General features: G+C 49.5%; 1 protein-coding gene across 2 annotated transcripts in view; it reads right to left on the reverse strand.

Annotated features, from left to right (window-relative positions):
* Positions 1-21945, reverse strand: part of LRCH4 (leucine rich repeats and calponin homology domain containing 4) — a 474501-nt gene that overhangs the window by 285693 nt on the left and 166863 nt on the right. For both annotated transcript variants that reach the window (XM_086946200.1, XM_086946199.1), the window contains exon 2: positions 3531-3675. In XM_086946200.1, coding sequence (XP_086802326.1) covers positions 3531-3675 — 145 coding nt within the window. The remainder of the gene's footprint in view (positions 1-3530; positions 3676-21945) is intronic.

The following is a 21945-nucleotide window of genomic DNA, read 5'->3' on the forward strand; positions in this document are numbered from 1 at the left end:
TACACAAGAGCTGATGGCATCAAAGTGTCCCTTAAAGGTCTTCCATCAGTCCACAGCTGCTTTGGGTAACAGGACACACTGCAGACCCTCCGCGCACGATACACAAGAGCTGATGGCATCAAAGTGTCCCTTACAGGCCTTCCATCAGTCCACAGCTGCTTTGGGTAACAGGACACACTGCAGACCCTCCGCGCACGATACACAAGAGCTGATGGCATCAAAGTGTCCCTTACAGGCCTTCCATCCGTCCACAGCTGCTTTGGGTAATGGGACAGACTGCAGATCTTCTGCACATGATACACAAGAGCTGATGGCATCAAAGTGTCCCTTAAAGGTCTTCCATCCGTCCACGGCCGCTTTGGGTAATGGGACAAACTGCAGACCCTCCGCGCACGATACACAAGAGATGATGGCATCAATGTGTCCCTTACAGGCCTTCCGTCCGTCCACGGCCGCTTTGGGTAACGGGACAGACTGCAGACCCTCCGCGCACGATACACAAGAGATGATGGCATCAAAGTGTCCCTTACAGGCCTTCTGTCCTTCCCAGGCCGCTTTGGGTAACGGGACAGACTGCAGATCTTCTGCACATGATACACAAGAGCTGATGGCATCAAAGTGTCCCTTACAAGCCTTCCACCATCCACAGCTGATTTGGGTAACGGGACAGACTGCAGACCCTCTGCGCATGATACACAAGAGCTGATGGCATCAAAGTGTCCCTTACAAGCCTTCCATCCGTCCCAGGCCGCTTTCGGTAACAGGACAGACTGCAGACCCTCTGCGCACAATACACAAGAGCTGATGGCATCAAAGTGTCCCTTACAGGCCTTCCACCATCCACAGCTGCTTTGGGTAACGGGACAGACTGCAGACCCTCTGCGCATGATACACAAGAGCTGATGGCATCAAAGTGTCCCTTACAGGCCTCCACCATCCACAGCTGCTTTGGGTAACGGGACAGACTGCAGACCCTCCGCGCACGATACACAAGAGCTGATGGCATCAAAGTGTCCCTTACAGGCCCTCCACCATCCACAGCTGCTTTCGGTAACAGGACAGACTGCAGACCCTCTGCGCACAATACACAAGAGCTGATGGCATCAAAGTGTCCCTTACAGGCCCTCCACCATCCACAGCTGCTTTCGGTAACAGGACAGACTGCAGACCCTCTGCGCACAATACACAAGAGCTGATGGCATCAAAGTGTCCCTTACAGGCCTTCCACCATCTACAGCTGCTTTGGGTAATGGGACAAACTGCAGACCCTCCGCGCACGATACACAAGAGCTGATGGCATCAAAGTGTCCCTTAAAGGTCTTCCATCAGTCCACAGCTGCTTTTGGTAACAGGACAGACTGCAGACCCTCTGCGCACAATACACAAGAGCTGATGGCATCAAAGTGTCCCTTACAGGCCTTCCACCATCCACAGCTGCTTTGGGTAATGGGACAAACTGCAGACCCTCCGCGCACGATACACAAGAGCTGATGGCATCAAAGTGTCCCTTACAGGCCTTCCATCCGTCCACAGCTGCTTTGGGTAATGGGACAGACTGCAGACCCTCCGCGCACGATACACAAGAGCTGATGGCATCAAAGTGTCCCTTACAGGCCTTCCACCATCCACAGCTGATTTGGGTAACGGGACAGGCTGCAGACCCTCCGCGCACGATACACAAGAGCTGATGGCATCAACGTGTCCCTTACAGGCCTTCCACCGTCCACAGCTGCTTTGGGTAACGGGACAGACTGCAGACCCTCCGCGCACGATACACAAGAGCTGATGGCATCAAAGTGTCCCTTACAAGCCTTCCATCCGTCCGAGGCCGCTTTCGGTAACAGGACAGACTGCAGACCCTCTGCGCACAATACACAAGAGCTGATGGCATCAAAGTGTCCCTTACAGGCCTTCCACCATCCACAGCTGCTTTGGGTAATGGGACAAACTGCAGACCCTCCGCGCACGATACACAAGAGCTGATGGCATCAAAGTGTCCCTTACAGGCCTTCCATCCGTCCACGGCCGCTTTGGGTAACAGGACAGACTGCAGACCCTCTGCGCACAATACACAAGAGCTGATGGCATCAAAGTGTCCCTTACAGGCCTTCCACCATTCACAGCTGCTTTGGGTAACGGGACACACTGCAGACCCTCTGCGCACGATACACAAGAGCTGATGGCATCAAAGTGTCCCTTACAGGCCTCCATCATCCACAGCTGCTTTGGGTAACAGGACACACTGCAGACCCTCTGCGCACGATACGCAAGAGATGATGGCATCAAAGTGTCCCCTACAAGCCTTCCATCCATCCACAGCCGCTTCTGGTAACGGGACAGACTGCAGATAACGTGTATTACTTGCCCACATTCTACTTATAGGACTAAGAGTCTGCTTTCTGTGCCATTCTGACCCTTACAGGCCCTAACCCAGGGCCACATTTATCAGATCAATTGTATACAGGGTGGCATTAATCCAATGCACACATCAGAGAGAGGAAGGGGACCCGGACATAAGGAAAGGAGAAGATGACATCTTCAGCTGAGATACACACATTATGAGCTGCATCGGCTGCGCATGAATCGCTAGACGGGGAGCACTCATTGATCCTGTATGAAGCTGGAGATCAGGCCACTGAGTAGATATCGGCCACCTTTGCACACGGAGTGGAGAGCCCTCCCTGTGGGTGACTTACGAGACTCCGCATGTATGGAAGCGTGCATTTGTGATGGTTCTCTTCTTCTGCTCCTTGTCACTTATCTGGCCCTCCTGCTCGACCCTGCCCCTTATCGCACAATGGAAAATGAATATGTATGTACCTAATTGGGATAAGCTGCAATGCTAACTGGCTTTTTTTTTAGAAAAGAAACTGAATAAACAAATTTACCCCAAAAAAAAAAACATTTGAATGCACACACCACTGCAGGACTATGGAACAACGGTGTCCTCTGCATCAAGCAGCCGTGGCTAATAGAGGCCTACAGTGCCCTTCAAACCAAGAAGAAAATTAAAAATGTAGGAAAACAGAGGTAAACTTCACTTGCCAGAGGTTGAATTTCAGCATTCTGGCCTAGTATCGGAGACCAGCCAGCCTCCACCGATGGCCACCATTCACACTGGTGCTCCAGAAGACAGTCAAGATGGTGGGCGGATGATGGGAGTGATGCAACCCAACATAGTGGGACCATACAACAAGGATGGAGCAGTGCCATAAAATGACAGACTGACCGACAGACACAGATCTCAGGCTGAGTAGAGGCCCCTGGGAGGTGTAGTCCCACCTGAAATCCAAGTGTTGTCAGTCTTATACTACAGCAACATTTGGCAAGTCACAGATGTTGTGAAGACTTCCACATGCACTCAGTTGCCAGGCGAAGGTCTGGTCAGACCAGAAACAAAAGAAATAACAGGCGATATGCAAGAGCGGTCTTCTGTGCACCAAGGTGTAGGTCCTGATCCTGTAAACTACAGATCACAAATGAAACGCAAGGCTTCTACCAAAGATCCCGCAGCTGGTGGGCGACCTTACCTGACGTTGAGGTGCGTGAGGGCTTGCAGGTTCACAATGGCCTGAGGGATGCTCCGCAGACAGTTGTGGTACAGGCTCAGGCTCTCCAGTGAGATCAGCTGGCAGGCGTCCTCCGGGACCTCGGGGAAGCGGTTCTTGGACAGGTCTGAGAAGGAAATAGAAGCAGAGGATATTTTAAGCACTGGTGCATTCGGATTCAGAAACTGTGGCCCGCGCGTGCATCCACCACATACAGTCAACATACTTCTATTTTAGCCCGCGGTAAACAAGTCCAGAGTTCCACTGGAAGACCGCCAGATCTGCCGGCAAGCAGGGGTTTCCGGTGGAAACCTCTTGTGCTTAAGGAAACGCGCTCAAGGCTTTGCGGACTTCTCAAAGATGGTGTGGTATTGTGAGAGTCTAGAACTGGACACCTCGAAGACGGCTGCAACTTACCTGTAACAATAGCTCCGTCCCATTGCGCCATACGATGTTTGTCTTCCTAAGCTTCTGAAAATGCTCTGGAGAATTAAACCCCCTCACACACCAAAACATGGCTCAGGGTGGGCCCGGTGATGGGGGGGGTGCTTTTGTAGTGCAATATATGTGCCCTGTAGAACTTCAAAAGCCTATATGTACTACAACATGTTTCAGGTCCTACCCAGGAGCAGAGAGAGCGTTGAATGGGCTTCTAGAAGTATGGAAGACCTCAATCTGGAGAACAAATCTACGTACCCCTTAAATCTAACTATAAGGTGACAAGAGATGGTATGGAGGACCTCATGCTGGAGCACCCATCTATGTCCCGCGTAAACCTACTCATGAGGCGACAAGAGATGGAAGACCTCAAGTTCGAGAACGGTTCTACGTACCATATGAACCTGCCCATAAGGGTGACAAGAGATGGTATGGAAGACCTCAAGCTGGAGAACCCATCTACACATAGTGTAAATCTACTCATGCGGCGACAAGAGATGGTAAGGAAGACCTCAAGCTGGAGAACCCATCTACACACAGTGTAAACCTACTCATGAGACGACAAGAGATGGTAAGGAAGACCTCAAGCTGGAGAACCCATCTACACACAGTGTAAACCTACTCATGAGGCGACAAGAGATGGTATGGAAGACCTCAAGTACGAGAACCGTTCTACGTACCACATAAACCTGCCCATAAGGGTGACAAGAGATGGTATGGAAGACCTCAAGCAGGAGAACCCATTTACACACAGTGTAAACCTACTCATGAGGCGACAAGAGATGGAATGGAAGACCTCAAGCTGGAGAACCCATCTACACCATAGTGTAAACCTACTCATGAGGTGACAAGAGATGGTAAGGAAGACCTCAAGCTGGAGAACCCATCAACGCACAGCACAAACCTACTCATGAGGCGACAAGAGATGGTAAGGAAGACCTCAAGCTGGAGAACCCATCTACACACAGCACAAACCTACTCAGGAGGTGACAAGAGATGGTCTGGAAGACCTCAAGCTGGAGAACCCATCTACACACAGTGTAAACCTACTCATGAGGCGACAAGAGATGGTAAGGAAGACCTCAAGCTGGAGAACCCATCTACACACAGTGTAAACCTACTCATGAGGCGACAAGAGATGGTAAGGAAGACCTCAAGCTGGAGAACCCATCTACACACAGTGTAAACCTACTCATGAGGCGACAAGAGATGGTAAGGAAGACCTCAAGCTGGAGAACCCATCTACACACAGCACAAACCTACTCAGGAGGTGACAAGAGATGGTCTGGAAGACCTCAAGCTGGAGAACCCATCTACACCATAGCGTAAACCTACTCATGAGGTGACAAGAGATGGTAAGGAAGACCTCAACCTGGAGAACCCATCAGCGCATAGCACAAACCTACTCAGGAGGTGACAAGAGATGGTAGGGAAGACCTGAGACTTTATGTGTGTAGATGCAAGAGAAGTAGCACCCGAATCTGAGTGCAGCAGGTGCAAGTACTTTGTGTAAAGATGGTCTCTGGAGGCCTCCGCTCAGTACTAAGCATTAATACACCAAGTGGGTAGGTACCCTCGCCGTGTCTCCTGTGTGCAGCAAAATGATGATACATTCTTGATTTTAGAAACATCTTACAGTAGAAATAAAAGCACCAAGAGGCACTGTACAACGAGGGTACACGTATAAGTCCCGACCCCCACCCCTCAACCTGCATTTGATGAGGACTACCAGAGGTTATATGTTCAGCCTGGGTATTTTCTAGCACTTCATGCCATGGTAAAGACTCTTCGTAGCACTGAGGTCTTGTATGTTTGAGCGCGGTGAAGATGGATACAGTGATGAGTCCAAGCCCTAGGGGATGGAGATCAAAGCCAGTATCCATTTCAGGCATGAATGGTGAAAGAGATATCTGTATCCTGAGGAGGCGCGCACGACAAATCGCAGCCTGCCATCTGTTGCATACAAATATAAAAAACTTTTCACAGTATTGTCAAAGTACCGCCAATACCAACCGCAGGTATTCTTTTGTTCACACCTCATATTTGTTTTCAGTGCACTGTGGTGTGGAATACTCACATTCACATACTGCATACCATTTCTGCCAACATAGCTGAATGTGCTCTTTGGTAGTGTCAGATGCCCACAGCTGAATGTGCCCCTTAGTAGTGTCAGATGCCGACAGCTGTATGTGCCCTTTGGTAGTGGCAGATGCCCACAGCGGAGTGTGCCCTTTGGGTATTATCAGTTGAATGTGCTCTCTGGTAGGGTCAGATGCCCACAGCTGAATGTGCCGTTGGTAGTGTTAGATGCCCGCAGCTGAATGTGCCCTTTGGTAGTGGCAGATACCCACAGATGAATATGCCCTTTGGTAGTGGCAGATACCCACAGATGAATATGCCCTTTGGTAGTGGCAGATGCCAAAAGCTGAACGTGCCCTTTGGTAGTGGCAGATGCCCCCAGCTGAATGTGCCCTTTGGTAGTGGCAGATGCCCGCAGCTGAATGTGCCCTTTGGTAGTGGCAGATGCCCCCAGCTGAATGTGCCCTTTGGTAGTGGCAGATGCCCGCAGCTGAATGTGCCCTTTGGTAGTGGCAGATGCCCCCAGCTGAATGTGCCCTTTGGTAGTGGCAGATGCCCGCAGCTGAATGTGCCCTTTGGTAGTGGCAGATGCCCGCAGCTGAATGTGCCCTTTGGTAGTGGCAGATGCCCGCAGCTGAATGTGCCCTTTGGTAGTGGCAGATGCCCCAGCTGAATGTGCCCTTTGGTAGTGTCAGATGCCAAAAGCTGAACGTGCCCTTTGGTAGTGGCAGATGCCCCCAGCTGAATGTGCCCTTTGGTAGTGGCAGATGCCCCCAGCTGAATGTGCCCTTTGGTAGTGGCAGATGCCCCCAGCTGAATGTGCCCTTTGGTAGTGGCAGATGCCCGCAGCTGAATGTGCCCTTTGGTAGTGTCAGATGCCAAAAGCTGAACGTGCCCTTTGGTAGTGGCAGATGCCCCCAGCTGAATGTGCCCTTTGGTAGTGGCAGATGCCAAAAGCTGAATGTGCCCTTTGGTAGTGGCAGATGCCCCCAGCTGAATATGCCCTTTGGTAGTGTCAGATGCCAAAAGCTGAACGTGCCCTTTGGTAGTGGCAGATGCCCCCAGCTGAATGTGCCCTTTGGTAGTGGCAGATGCCCCCAGCTGAATGTGCCCTTTGGTAGTGGCAGATGTCCCCAGCTGACTGTGCCCTTTGGTAGTGGCAGATGCCCCAGCTGAATGTGCCCTTTGGTAGTGGCAGATGCCCCAGCTGAATGTGCCCTTTGGCAGTGTCAGATGCCAAAAGCTTTATGTTCCCTTTGGTAGTGGCAGATGCCCCCAGCTGAATGTGCCCTTTGGTAGTGGCAGATGCCCCCAGCTGAATGTGCCCTTTGGTAGTGGCAGATGCCCCCAGCTGAATGTGCCCTTTGGTAGTGTCAGATGCCCCCACCTGAACGTGCCCTTTGGTAGTGGCAGATGCCCCCAGCTGAATGTGCCCTTTGGTAGTGTCAGATGCCCCCAGCTGAACGTGCCCTTTGGTAGTGGCAGATGCCCCCAGCTGAATGTGCCCTTTGGTAGTGGCAGATGCCCCCAGCTGAATGTGCCCTTTGGTAGTGGCAGATGCCCCCAGCTGAATGTGCCCTTTGGTAGTTGCAGATGCCCCCAGCTGAACGTGCCCTTTGGTAGTTGCAGATGCCCCCAGCTGAATGTGCCCTTTGGTAGGATCAGATGCCCCCAGCTGAATGTGCCCTTTTGCAGTGTCAGATGCCCACAGATGAATGTGCCCTTTGGTAGTGGCAGATGCCCCCAGCTGAATGTGCCCTTTGGTAGTGTCAGATGCCAAAAGCTGAACGTGCCCTTTGGTAGTGGCAGATGCCCCCAGCTGAATGTGCCCTTTGGTAGTGGCAGATGTCCCCAGCTGACTGTGCCCTTTGGTAGTGGCAGATGCCCCAGCTGAATGTGCCCTTTGGTAGTGTCAGATGCCAAAAGCTTTATGTTCCCTTTGGTAGTGGCAGATGCCCCCAGCTGACTGTGCCCTTTGGTAGTGGCAGATGCCCGCAGCTGAATGTGCCCTTTGATAGTGTCAGATGCCAAAAGCTGAACGTGCCCTTTGGTAGTGGCAGATGCCCCCAGCTGAATGTGCCCTTTGGTAGTGGCAGATGCCCCAGCTGAATGTGCCCTTTGGTAGTGTCAGATGCCCCCAGCTGAACGTGCCCTTTGGTAGTGGCAGATGCCCCCAGCTGAATGTGCCCTTTGGTAGTGGCAGATGCCCCCAGCTGAATGTGCCCTTTGGTAGTGGCAGATGCCCCCAGCTGAATGTGCCCTTTGGTAGTGTCAGATGCCCCCAGCTGAACGTGCCCTTTGGTAGTTGCAGATGCCCCCAGCTGAATGTGCCCTTTGGTAGTGGCAGATGCCCCCAGCTGAATGTGCCCTTTGGTAGTGTCAGATGCCAAAAGCTGACTGTGCCCTTTGGTAGTGGCAGATGCCCCCAGCTGAATGTGCCCCTTTGGTAGTGTCAGATGCCAAAAGCTGAATGTGCCCTTTGGTAGTGGCAGATGTCCCCAGCTGAATGTGCCCTTTGGTAGTGGCAGATGCCCCCAGCTGAATGTGCCCTTTGGTAGTGGCAGATGCCCCCAGCTGAATGTGCCCTTTGGTAGTGAGAGATGCCCCAGCTGAATGTGCCCTTTGGTAGTGTCAGATGCCAAAAGCTTTATGTTCCCTTTGGTAGTGGCAGATGCCCCCAGCTGAATGTGCCCTTTGGCAGTGGCAGATGCCCCCAGCTGACTGTGCCCTTTGGTAGTGGCAGATGCCCCAGCTGAATGTGCCCTTTGGTAGTGTCAGATGCCAAAAGCTTTATGTTCCCTTTGGTAGTGGCAGATGCCCCCAGCTGAATGTGCCCTTTGGCAGTGGCAGATGCCCCCAGCTGACTGTGCCCTTTGGTAGTGGCAGATGCCCCAGCTGAATGTGCCCTTTGGTAGTGTCAGATGCCAAAAGCTTTATGTTCCCTTTGGTAGTGGCAGATGTCCCCAGCTGAATGTGCCCTTTGGTAGTGGCAGATGCCCCCAGCTGAATGTGCCCTTTGGTAGTGGCAGATGCCCCCAGCTGAATGTGCCCTTTGGTAGTGAGAGATGCCCCCAGCTGAATGTGCCCTTTGGCAGTGGCAGATGCCCCCAGCTGACTGTGCCCTTTGGTAGTGGCAGATGCCCCAGCTGAATGTGCCCTTTGGTAGTGTCAGATGCCAAAAGCTTTATGTTCCCTTTGGTAGTGGCAGATGTCCCCAGCTGAATGTGCCCTTTGGTAGTGGCAGATGCCCCCAGCTGAATGTGCCCTTTGGTAGTGTCAGATGCCCCCAGCTGAATGTGCCCTTTGGTAGTGGCAGATGCCCCCAGCTGAATGTGCCCTTTGGCAGTGGCAGATGCCCCCAGCTGACTGTGCCCTTTGGTAGTGGCAGATGCCCCAGCTGAATGTGCCCTTTGGTAGTGTCAGATGCCAAAAGCTTTATGTTCCCTTTGGTAGTGGCAGATGCCCCCAGCTGAATGTGCCCTTTGGTAGTGGCAGATGCCCCCAGCTGAATGTGCCCTTTGGTAGTGGCAGATGCCCCCAGCTGAATGTGCCCTTTGGCAGTGGCAGATGCCCCCAGCTGACTGTGCCCTTTGGTAGTGTCAGATGCCCCCAGCTGAACGTGCCCTTTGGTAGTGGCAGATGCCCCCAGCTGAATGTGCCCTTTGGTACTGGCAGATGCCCCCAGCTGAAAGTGCCCTTTGGTAGTGGCAGATGCCCCCAGCTGAATGTGCCCTTTGGTACTGGCAGATGCCCCCAGCTGAAAGTGCCCTTTGGTAGTGGCAGATGCCCCAGCTGAATGTGCCCTTTGGTAGTGTCACATGCCAAACGCTGAACGTGCCCTTTGGTAGTGGCAGATGCCCGCAGCTGAATGTGTCCTTTGGTAGTGACAGATGCCCCCAGCTGAATGTGCCCTTTGGTACTGGCAGATGCCCCCAGCTGAAAGTGCCCTTTGGTAGTGGCAGATGCCCCCAGCTGAATGTGCCCTTTGGTAGTGTCAGATGCCAAACGCTGAACGTGCCCTTTGGTAGTGGCAGATGCCCGCAGCTGAATGTGCCCTTTGGTAGTGACAGATGCCCGCAGCTGAATGTGCCCTTTGGTAGTGGCAGATGCCAAAAGCTGACTGTGCCCTTTGGTAGTGGCAGATGCCCCCAGCTGAATGTGCCCTTTGGTAGTGGCAGATGCCCCCAGCTGAATGTGCCCTTTGGTAGTGGCAGATGCCCCAGCTGAATGTGCCCTTTGGTAGTGGCAGATGCCCCCAGCTGAATGTGCCCTTTGGTAGTGGCAGATGCCCCAGCTGAATGTGCCCTTTGGTAGTGGCAGATGCCCCCAGCTGAATGTGCTCTTTGGTAGTGGCAGATGCCCCAGCTGAATGTGCCCTATGGTAGTGGCAGATGCCCCAGCTGAATGTGCCCTTTGGTAGTGGCAGATGCCCCCAGCTGAATGTGCCGTTGGTAGTGTCAAATGCCAAAAGCGGAACGTGCCCTTTGGTAGTGGCAGATGCCAAAAGCTGAATGTGCCCTTTGGTAGTGCCAGAGGCCCACACTGGTAGGAGGCACCCTGCAGTCAGAATCAACCTTTGCCTTCCCTGCATAAGATATTGGCAGCAAGTTGAGCTAAAAAATAAAAGCCAAGGCGGGACGTTGGCAACTTCTGGAGTACTTCATGAGTTTCTATAGGGATTTGTGAGTGTAAAGCAAGCTCTCAAGCACGGAGTGTTAAATAAAGCCACGGCAAAGGAAGGCTCTGGTGGAGTTACACATTACGCAATAATACTGCTCCGACAAAAGGACGTATCTACAAGAGCTCGCCACTCAACCGATGGCTCAGATCAAAGCTAAAGTCCCCTCAATACAATTGGAAGTACATTCTTTTTTCGAGGAATAAGGATAAGTTATTTACCTGTAATTCTAGTACTCTTCCTAGTTATACTCAAAGTCATAAGCACTGAATAGTCCCGCTCACGTATACGTATATATATATATATATATATATATATATATATATATATATATAAAACACGAAATTCGCCGGTCCCCTGGCCTCTTAGATGGTGGCAAGCTCGAACGGGGAGGAGACCCCCAATATTCCTCACAACAGCTTCTTTGTTTTAAAGAAAACCAACTCGAGCCCAAATTCGTGAGCGTGTTATTTATTTATCAACAAAGGCAAACGAACACCCAACACGTTTCAGTGCAGCCATGACTAAGGTGCAGCTGCACTGAAACTCGTCGGGTGTTCGTTAGCTTTGTTGATAAATAAATAACATGCTCACAAATTTGGGCCCGAGTATGTATATGTATATGTATATGTATATATATATATATATATATATATATATATATAATGCATATATCTATAATATATAAACATATATATAAATATGCAGCCCACAATTCAAATTTAAGCTCAAATATGCCAATATTGCATTGTATTTTTAATTTCAAATACATCATACAAAATTATATTTCCATGAGATCGAAAAACGTACTTCCAATTTGTTTGAACACAGCCTTTATTTTCGAAAAAGAGGCAAGGTGATAGCAGGTAGATTAGCCTAGTAGGCTGCATATAAAACATTCAGAGAAAACTGGCACCATGCCTTTAAGACCTCCAGGCTTCCATCACGCCCCGCAGGTGACCGTCAGGTCTTTTTCACGGCGAATTACACTGTATAAATAACATAAGGAAAAAACACTTGGTAATAGACATGGTATTCGTCCGGGGAGGAGGGAGGGAGGGTTGCTTGTGACTTTGATGAGTATACCCCTGGAAGAGAACCAGGATTACAGGTAAGTAAGGATTAGTTATTTACCTGTAATCCTAGTTCTCTTCCAGGGGTATACTCATCAAAGTCATAAGCACTGAATAGTCCCGCCCTCGTGCGGAACCCCGGAGCAATAGCCAATAATATGCATATATCTACATATATATATATACATACATATAAATACACATATAATAACTATATATATATATATATATATATATATATATATATATATATATATATATATATATATATATATATATATATATATATATATATATATAGGTAATATGCATTATACATATGCAGCCCAAAATAACCATACTAGGCTCAAAAGACTGCCCCCAAATGCCTGAAACAAATCTTTTTATTTGTGAAATAAAGACATATAAATGACATTATATGAAAATGCAAAGAAGAAAGCACTGCCTTTGTAGTCTTTGAAACACACCACCTTTATTTTCAAAGGTAAAACAGGCAGGACCATAGCGGCAGCTTTAGCCTAGATAGGCTGCATTGTAACAATAGGAACAAAAAACGGGCGCCGTGCCTTTAAGACCTCTATGAGCCTACAGGCTCCCATCATGCACCACAGGTGACAGTTAGGTCAGTTCTTTTTGGACGGCGTATAACAGTGTAAACACAGCATGGGTAATGTGTAAAATAGCCAGTTCTGGTATTCGTCCGGGGAGGAGGGTGGGTGTGCTTATGACTTTGATGAGTATACCCCTGGAAGAGAACTAGGATTACAGGTAAGTAACTAATCCTTCTCTTCCAGGGGATACTCATCAATAGTCATAAGCACTGAATAGAGTAGCAAGCCCATCCCATACCCTGCGGACGAACACCAGACCTTCTAGACAGCACACTCTTATGTGAATTACCCAAACAAATTTCTCAGTGATGCCTGGCCAACTTGGGCATCAGCCTGAGCATCAGAATCAAGGCAGTAATGGTGGGCAAATGTGTGAACCGACCGCCACGTAGCTGCCTTACAAATTTCATGTACAGGAACATTTTTAAGCATTGCTATAGTAGCAGCCTTTCCTCTAGTGGACTGAGCTCTAGGTCTACCCGGGAGCTGCTTTCGTGCCAACTGATAACATAACAAAATACAGGACACACTCCATCTAGAAATGGACCTCTTAGTAGCAGGAAAACCCGTATTTAGAGGACCGTAGTTCACAAATAGATGAAATCTTTCTTTCTGACACTCTTAGTTTTATCAAGGTAAAACTTCAAAACTCTTTTCAAATCCAAAGAGTGTAGAGCTCTTTCTGCAGAAGAGCTCGGAGTAGCAAAAAACGTAGGTAGTGTCACTGATTGATTTATGTGAAAATCCGAGATTACTTTAGGGAGAAATCTCGGATGAGTCCGAAGTACCACTCTATTCGCATGGAAAACGAGATAGGGTTCTGTTGCACAAAACGCCTGAATCTCGCTCACCCTGCGCGCAGAAGTGATAGCTACAAGGAAAGACATCTTCCACGACAGATGTTGAAGAGAAGCTTTATGTATAGGTTCGAATGGGGGACCCATCAATTTAGACAAAACCACATTAAGCTCCCAAGGAGGTGAGGGGGACCTCACGGGAGGATACACCTTCCTGAGACCCTCCAGGAAATCCTTCACAACTGGCATTTGAAAGAAAGAAACCTGAGTAGGTGACTTTCGATAAACTGTTATTGCTGCCAGATGGACCTTAATAGATGAATACTGTAAACCTGCTTTGGCCAAAGAAAGTAAGTATGGTAACAGTACCTGTTCCTGACCTCGAATGGGGTCATGACCTTCAGCAGCACACCACGTGAAAAATCGCTTCCACTTGAAAGCATATGTCTTTCTTGTAGAAGCTCTCCTTGCCTCCTTTAAGATGAACATACAGTCCTGAGAGAGACCTAGGTGACCATACTGGACGAACTCAGGTACCATACTGCTAGCTTCAGGGACGGCAGGTTGGGGTGGAACACCCTGCCGTTCTCTCTCGTCAGCAGATCCGGAAAGCAAGGAAGTCTCTTGTGCGGTATCTTGGAGAGATGCAGGAGATCCGGGTACCACCATTGGCGAGGCCAATCCGGAGCCACCAGAATCATGTCTGTCTTGGAATTGTACAGTTTCTTGATCACCAAGGGAATGAGTGGAATCGGTGGAAAAGCGTAGAGTAACGTCTCTGTCCAGTCTATCCACAGAGCATTCCCCTTGTATCCTCGTTGTGGGTACCTGGATGCGAAGACGCGGCATTTTGCGTTTTCGGCGTCTGCAAAGAGATCGATCTCTGGTAACCCCCAGGTTTGAAAGACGTCTCTTATTACTTCGTCTTTTAAGACCCAGTCGTGCGCTTCTGCGAAGTGTCTGCTTAGTTCGTCTGCTTGGACGTTGAGGACACCGGGCAGATGGACAGCTGAAATTTTCATACCCCGAGCCAGAAGCCACTTCCAGATTGCTTGCGCTTCCAGCGACAGAGGTCTGGATCTCGTTCCGCCCTGCTTGTTCAGATAGTACATTGTTGTTGTATTGTCCGTCTGAACAAGCAGAGAGGATGTCTTGAGCACAGGAAAGAAAGCCTTGAGAGCTAGATGGACAGCTCTGACCTCCAACATGTTGATGTGATACAACTTTTCTTTCTCCGACCACACTCCTTGAACTTGAAGTGACTCTAGATGAGCGCCCCAACCCTGCAGGGACGCATCTGTCACCAGGGATCGTTTGGGCATGTCCTCCTGAAAAGGGACTCCCACAACCAGATGATTCCGCTGCATCCACCATTGAATGGAGATTCGCACTGACAGAGGCAGTGACAGTTTGTCTTCCCATCGGTTTGAAAACTGGGACCACTGATCCTCCAGCGACTGTTGCAGAGGTCTCATGTGTAGCCTGGCATTTGGAACGAGGAAAATGCAAGATGCCATGGATCCTAGCAGAGACGAGATCTGTCTGGCCGTTGGTCGAAGAGTCTTTAACATTGTTTGGCACTTGAGGAGAATGGATAATAGTCTCTCCTCTGAAGGATACGCTTTTGCGTCCTATGAATCCAGAAGTGCGCCCAGATAGTGGATCCTCTGTGTGGGATTGAGGATAGACTTCTTGAAGTTCATGTGCAGACCTAGTATGGGCCTGAACTCCCTGCTTGGACCTTTCTTTTGAACTAGAAAGTAACGGGAGTAAATTCCTTTTCGACATTGTGTCCTTGGGACCTCTTCGATGGCTTTCTTTAGGAGTAACACTGACACTTCCTTTTTTAAAAGGTGAAGACGATGGAATACAGTCTTTTGAGGAAGAATTGACGGTGGAGGAAACTTGAACCTGATTGCATATCCATTTTGCACAATATTCAGCACCAATGCGTCTTTTGTGATGTTTTTCCACTCCTCCAGGTAAAAACGCACACTTCCCCCCCACCGGAGTGGTCAACGGGCTCAGGGGAAGCAAACACTCACTGCTTTTGCTGTTGCTGCTTGTTTCCAGGAGCAGACTGTCTGGAAATACCGCCTCTTCCTCTACCAGGACGACGCTGGGAGAACTGAGATCTTCCTTGATTCTGTTGTGAAGCCCATTGAGGGGTTTGAACCCTCTGCTGGCCCTGTCTCCGATCAGAAGGACGGTATTTTTTCTTAAAATTGTCCTTCCTCTTTTCGAGACCTACAGCTCTCACAGTATCCAGCTCTGTCTTCATTTTTGACATTTCGTCGTCAGCATGAGACCCAAAGAGTGTTTTCCCATTAAAAGGCAGGTTCAAAATGCGGTGCTGGGCTTCAGGTTTAAGTCCTGCAAGTCTTAGCCAAGCTGAACGTCTCGCGCAAAGACCATGAGCATAGCCATGCGTGGATAGATCGGAAGCATCCGCAGCTGCGCTAATCACCTGATTAGACACTAGCCCACCTTCATGAAGTATTTCCAGGAAGTCATTCTTGTCTTCTTTGGGAAGTTTTTCAGCGAACCGGGATAAGGAATCCCAAAGAGAACGGTCATAGCGACCCATCAAAGCGGAGGCGCTGGCAACCTTCATGTAGGAAGCAGAAGTGGCACACATTTTCTTTCCTACCGAATCCAAAGTCTTGCTGTCCTTGTCTGGGGGAACAGACGAGGACGTCGATCCATTCTGATTTTTACGTGCCGCTGAGACGATGACCGATTCAGGCTGCGGCTCTGCTCTTAAAAATAACGGGTCAATGTCCGGAGCCCTGTACTTCTTTGCGATCCGTGAGGGAACCGCTCCCAAAGAAGCCGGTGTCAAGAACTTATGTTCGGCAGGCTCCAAGAGACCTGGAACCAGAGAAAGTAAAGGTCTCGATGATAACCTTTGATGTAAAGTTTCGAAGATAACTGTAGTCTTCGCAGTAGAGACAGGCATCTCTATATTAAGTTTCGCTGCTCCGCGGCAAAGAACCTCATTAAATGTGATTACGTCATCAATCGGCGATATCCTGCTTGGAGGAGTCGAAGATAACGTCGGTGAGTAATATCTCTTCGAATTCGTAGATCTTGTCGAGGATCTCGTATCACGTCTCTTGGATGATCGGTGATGTGAAGACCTCGGAGAAGGTGAAGTCCGCCTTCTCACGGATGGAGACTTGCTCTGCGGAGTACGCTGCTGCCTTCCAGGAGACTGGGTCACTCGTAAAAGAGGTGACCTTGATCTTGACACGGGTCTTTCCGACACCGGCGACCTGGACCTAGACTTTGGAAGATTGATTCTCCTTATCTTCCAGTCTCTAAGTTCTCCCAACCATCGTGGGGAGATGTTAGCCCCTGTAGGCAATGGCGCTCTTGAAGGCTCTGGAGAGATCTGTACTATATTCAGCCCAGGGGATGAAGATGAACTCCCAGAAACAGCCACAGAAACCTAAGATCGGTCTTTAGAAACCGTTCTAGGTCGTTTAGCTGCAGGAGACGTGGAGCGTGGTCTCTTCGACGTCGATCTTTCCAAAGGTGATCTTCTCGACGACGACCTCTTCGGCGTCGACCTCCTCGGCGGCGTCTTCCTCGGCGGCGTCCTCCTTGGCGGCGACCTCCTCGGCGGCGACCTCCTCGATGACGGTCTCCTCGACGTCGAGGGTCTCTTAGGTGATGGAGTCAAGCGCATCGACGACGATGCTTTTTTAGGCGTCGTGTGCCTCGACGCCAACTGGTCCGGGCTCTTCGACGTCGAAACCTCCAATGCCCGGTTCGACGTCGGTGTCATAGCGCCTCTCGACGGCGGCCGTGACTGTTCTTTTGAGCCTCTCAACGGTGAACGTCGACGTCGGTGAGACGACGTCGAGTCCCGTCCTCTCGTAGTCGTAGGGGAGCCAGACTTGGATCGCCTACGCTCATGGCGTCTCTCACCTCTCATCGACGGCGAATCCTTCTTCGACGGCGACTTCGACGTCGACGGAAGACGTGACGCTGATTTCGACGATTTCGAACATACCGGAACTCTAGAAGAACATCTGTCCCTCGAAGTCAAAGGGGAACGATGTTTTCTCTTCTCCCCTCTTTCCTTATGTTCTTTCCGCTGAGAAGAAGGTTTCCTGGAGTGAAGTTCTTCTCTTCCACTCACGGTTTTACCTCTGTCATGCAGGAACTGAAGCCTGCTCTTCTCCCTCTCTCTTAAAGTTCTGTTTGATAACTTGCTGCAATGGTAGCAAAGTTCTGGCTTGTGTGTAGATGGAAGACAAGCCACACAGACCGAATGAGGGTCTGATTTGGACATTTTTTTCCCACAGGCCGGGCACTTACTAAATAAGGCAGGCATTGTGACTGGAAAAAAAGGTCAAAAAACCACAAAAAATTTTGAATTAGTCAGATAAAGACTAAAGATGTCGAGTAAAGACAAAAAATTGAAAGAACTACCAGAAAAAAGTGAAATAAAATCACCAACTGGCGAGCTCAATGCTCCAGGATCCTCACAGAAGGAGCCGGAAAAAAAAAACTGACCTAACTTTCACCTGTGGTGCATGATGGGAGCCTGGAGGCTCATAGAGGTCTTAAAGGCACGGCGCCCGTTTTTTGTTCCTATCGTTACAATGCAGACTATCTAGGCTAAAGCTGCCTCTATGGTCCTGCCTGTTTTACCTTTGAAAATAAAGGTGGTGTGTTTCAAAGAGAACAAAGGCAGTGCTTTCTTCTTTGCATTTTCATATAATGTCATTTATATGTCTTTATTTCACAAATGTAAAGATTCGTTTCAGGCATTTGGGGCAGTCTTTTGAGCCTAGTATGGTTATTTTGGGCTGCATATGTATAATGCATATTATCTATATATATATATATAGTTATTATATGTGTGTATATATATATATATATATATATATATATATATATATATATATGTAGATATATGCATATTATTGGCTATTGCTCCGGGGTCCCGCACAAGGGCGGGACTATTCAGTGCTTATGACTATTGATGAGTATCCCCTGGAAGAGAACTTATCCTTCTCCTCCAGGGGATACTCCTCAATGGACATAAGCACTGAATAGAGTAGCAAGCCCATCCAGGAACGCTGCGGATGAATACCTGCATATCATATTGTGAACCATTCGTTATCCAAATAAATTCCTCAAGGATATTTGCCCAAACTGAGCATACGCCGGAGTATCGGAATCTAAGCGGTAATGGCGGGCAAAAGTGTGGACCGAGCGCCATGTAGCTGCCTTACATATCTCTTGAAAAGGTAAATTTTTAAGCAGAGCAGTAGTAGTGGCTTTACACCTTGTAGAGTGTGCCCGTGGCTTGCCAGGGAGAGGCTTGTGGGCTAGATGATTAGATAATGTGATGCAAGATACAATCAGTCGAGCAATGGACCTTTTAATATAGGGAAACCAGTGGACAGAACTAAGGATATAAGAAACCCTCTTTTTGTTAATTATGGTCCAATACACAGATAGAAATGTAACCAGTTTCATGCGTTCGTCGGCCAACAACCGTCGCGAGTACTAACTCCGTAGTGCTGCGCACGTCCGTTGCCCGACGCGCCCCCGCCCACTCCCCTAAAACGCCGCACCGGGGCGGAATTGCCACCGTAGTTAAGCGGTTAACACCCTTTTTAGATCAAGTTAATTGAACACCCTCTCAGGAGGCGCAGTTGAATTTGAAAAAAATTTGAGTAGGCTGATCGACTGATTAATATGAAAATCGGAGAGGTAGGAAACTCGGGTGAGTTCTCAGAACCACTCAGATAGCATGAAAATCGAGATAAGGCTCCGTAGAACAAAGTATACACATAAAACAAGAGCAACCCATACGTCCTTGCGAACTGGAGGTTACTATTAAGCAAAAAACAATGTTCACAAGGAACTCATTTACAAAATAATGCAGTTTCCGCAAGAATTGGTATGACTTCCATCAATCAATCAAAGATAGGAAAGCACATGTAAAATAGGACCTTAATGAAATTCAGTCAATAAATATTGTATAGATTTGTGGATATAGAAGCCCCACAGGACAATTCTCTATGCTGTATTCACTACAGCCGAAATGAGTGTCATTTTTTTTACATTCATAGTATTCAAAGCACAGAAAAAGTCATAACAAAAATATTTAACTAAGTATTTACAATATGTACATTTTCACATCCCGACGCGATTTAGTGAACCCCAGTGAAGTGATCATAACCGGACAGTGATATAAATGTAGTGATAAAGTAGGGGAAGGTAGTGGTTATTGGTATTTACACCTGCAGGGAGTGCAGCTCTTTGCAGTTGTAATACAATCTATTGGTATAGATATTTTGATTTTCTTAGGCTCTCTCTTTCTACTAGCCGACGACTTTTCGACCCTTTCGAGATACGGGGTCTCTTCTGGACAGGAATTCTGGGGACTGAATGAAGGACAAGTTTTAGAGAAGGCCACCTGCTGGGAGTGCTACGGACAATACATCCTGGCCAGTCCATCACCACCTGCAGGGGGTGCAACAGACAATACATCCTGGGTCGCCCTTTGCCACCTACTGGAACTGAAGTAGACAATACATCCTGGGCGGCACTTCACCACCTGCCGGGGGGTCCAACAGACAAAACATCCTGGGTCGCCCTTCACCACCGGCTGGGGGTGCAGCAGACAATACATTCTGGGTCGCCCTTCACCACCGGCTGGGGGTGCCACAGAAAATACATTCTGGGTCGCCCTTCACCACCGGCTGGGGGTGCCACAGAAAATACATCCTGGGTGGCCCTTCACAACCTGCTGAGGGTGCAACAGACAATACATCCTGGGTGGCCCTTCACCACCGGCTGGGAGTGCAGCAGACAATACATTCTGGGTCGCCCTTCACCACCGGCTGGGGGAGCAGCAGACAATACATTCTGGGTCGCCCTTCATCACCTGCTGAGGGTGCAACAGACAATACATCCTGGCTGGCCCTTCACCACCGGCTGGGGGTGCAACAGACAATACATCCTGGGTCGCCCTTCACCACCGGCTGGGGGTGCAGCAGACAATACATCCTGGGTCGCCCTTCACCACCGGCTGGGGGTGCAGCAGACAATACATTCTGGGTCGCCCTTCACCACCTGCTGAGGGTGCAACAGACAATACATCCTGGCTGGCCCTTCACCACCTGCTGGGGGTGCAACAGACAATACATCCTGGGTCGCCCTTCACCACCGGCTGGGGGTGCAGCAGACAATACATCCTGGGTCGCCCTTCACCACCTGCTGAGGGTGCAACAGACAATACATTCTGGGTCGCCCTTCACCACCTGCTGAGGGTGCAACAGACAATACATTCTGGGTCGCCCTTCACCACCTGCTGAGGGTGCAACAGACAATACATCCTGGCTGGCCCTTCACCACCTGCTGGGGGTGCAACAGACAATACATCCTGGCTTGCCCTTCACCACCTGCTGAGGGTGCAACAGACAATACATCCTGGGTCGCCCTTCACCACCTGCTGAGGGTGCAACAGACAATACATTCTGGGTCGCCCTTCACCACCTGCTGAGGGTGCAACAGACAATACATTCTGGGTCGCCCTTCACCACCTGCTGAGGGTGCAACAGACAATACATCCTGGGTCGCCCTTCACCACCTGCTGAGGGTGCAACAGACAATACATCCTGGGTCGCCCTTCACCACCTGCTGAGGGTGCAACAGACAATACATCCTGGCTGGCCCTTCACCACCTGCTGGGGGTGCAACAGACAATACATCCTGGGCGGCCCTTCACCACCTGCTGGGGCTGCAACAGACAATACATTCTGGGTCGCTCTTCACCACCTGCTGGGGCTGCAGCAGACAATACATCCTGGGCAGCTCTTCACCACCTGATGAGGGTGCAACAGACAATACATCCTGGGCAGCTCTTCACCACCTGATGAGGGTGCACCTGACAATACATCCTGGGCAGCTCTTCACCACCTGCTGAGAGTTGCCACAGACAATACATCCTGGGCAGCTCTTCACCACCTGCTGAGAGTTGCCACAGACAATACATCCTGGGCAGCTCTTCACCACCTGCTGAGAGTTGCCACAGACAATACATCCTAGGCGTCCCATCACCAGCTGCTGGGGCTGCAACTGACAATAAATCCCGGGACTGGCATCAACAATACTTGCGACTCACAAACAGAACCAAGAAGGGAAGGTTTAACACTATTAGGGACAATAAATCACATGAGAAAAATTATGTAAACTCAATGGTGAGATGCATAAAAAGGCCCTGAGCCACAGGGACGTCATTTAGGGGTCACCAGGGGTCGCAGTTACAACCCCCTAGCTTGCTCCTGGCTACCCCTGGCATTGCCTTTGCGATCCCCGGCCTTAGAGGTGGGAAAATCAGTGCCAAGAGCACAGGGTGTCTTGCGTTATCAGAGTCAGGCTCTAACCTCGTTTGATGCTCATTTGTATTACATTAATTGTGATTAATGGTTTATTATTCACTATTAGTGTAATGAAAAGTGGAGGAGCAAGATCTAGACCTTCACTGGCATTTATGATAAGAAAAATAAAATGGTTTTAATGTATGTTGTGGGCGTGCATGTGGGTGAATGAGTATGGGTAAGAGAGGTGCATATGTGTGAGCATGTATGTCTGTATCTGGGATCGTGTGTGTGTGTGTCAAAATGAGTGAGCAGGTATGAGTAAGAGTGAGGGAGAGCATGCAAATGAGTGATTCAGGGTGCCTGAGTGCAC

The sequence above is a fragment of the Lissotriton vulgaris genome, chromosome 12, assembly GCF_964263255.1.
Source record: "Lissotriton vulgaris chromosome 12, aLisVul1.2, whole genome shotgun sequence".
Taxonomy (NCBI): domain Eukaryota; kingdom Metazoa; phylum Chordata; class Amphibia; order Caudata; family Salamandridae; genus Lissotriton; species Lissotriton vulgaris.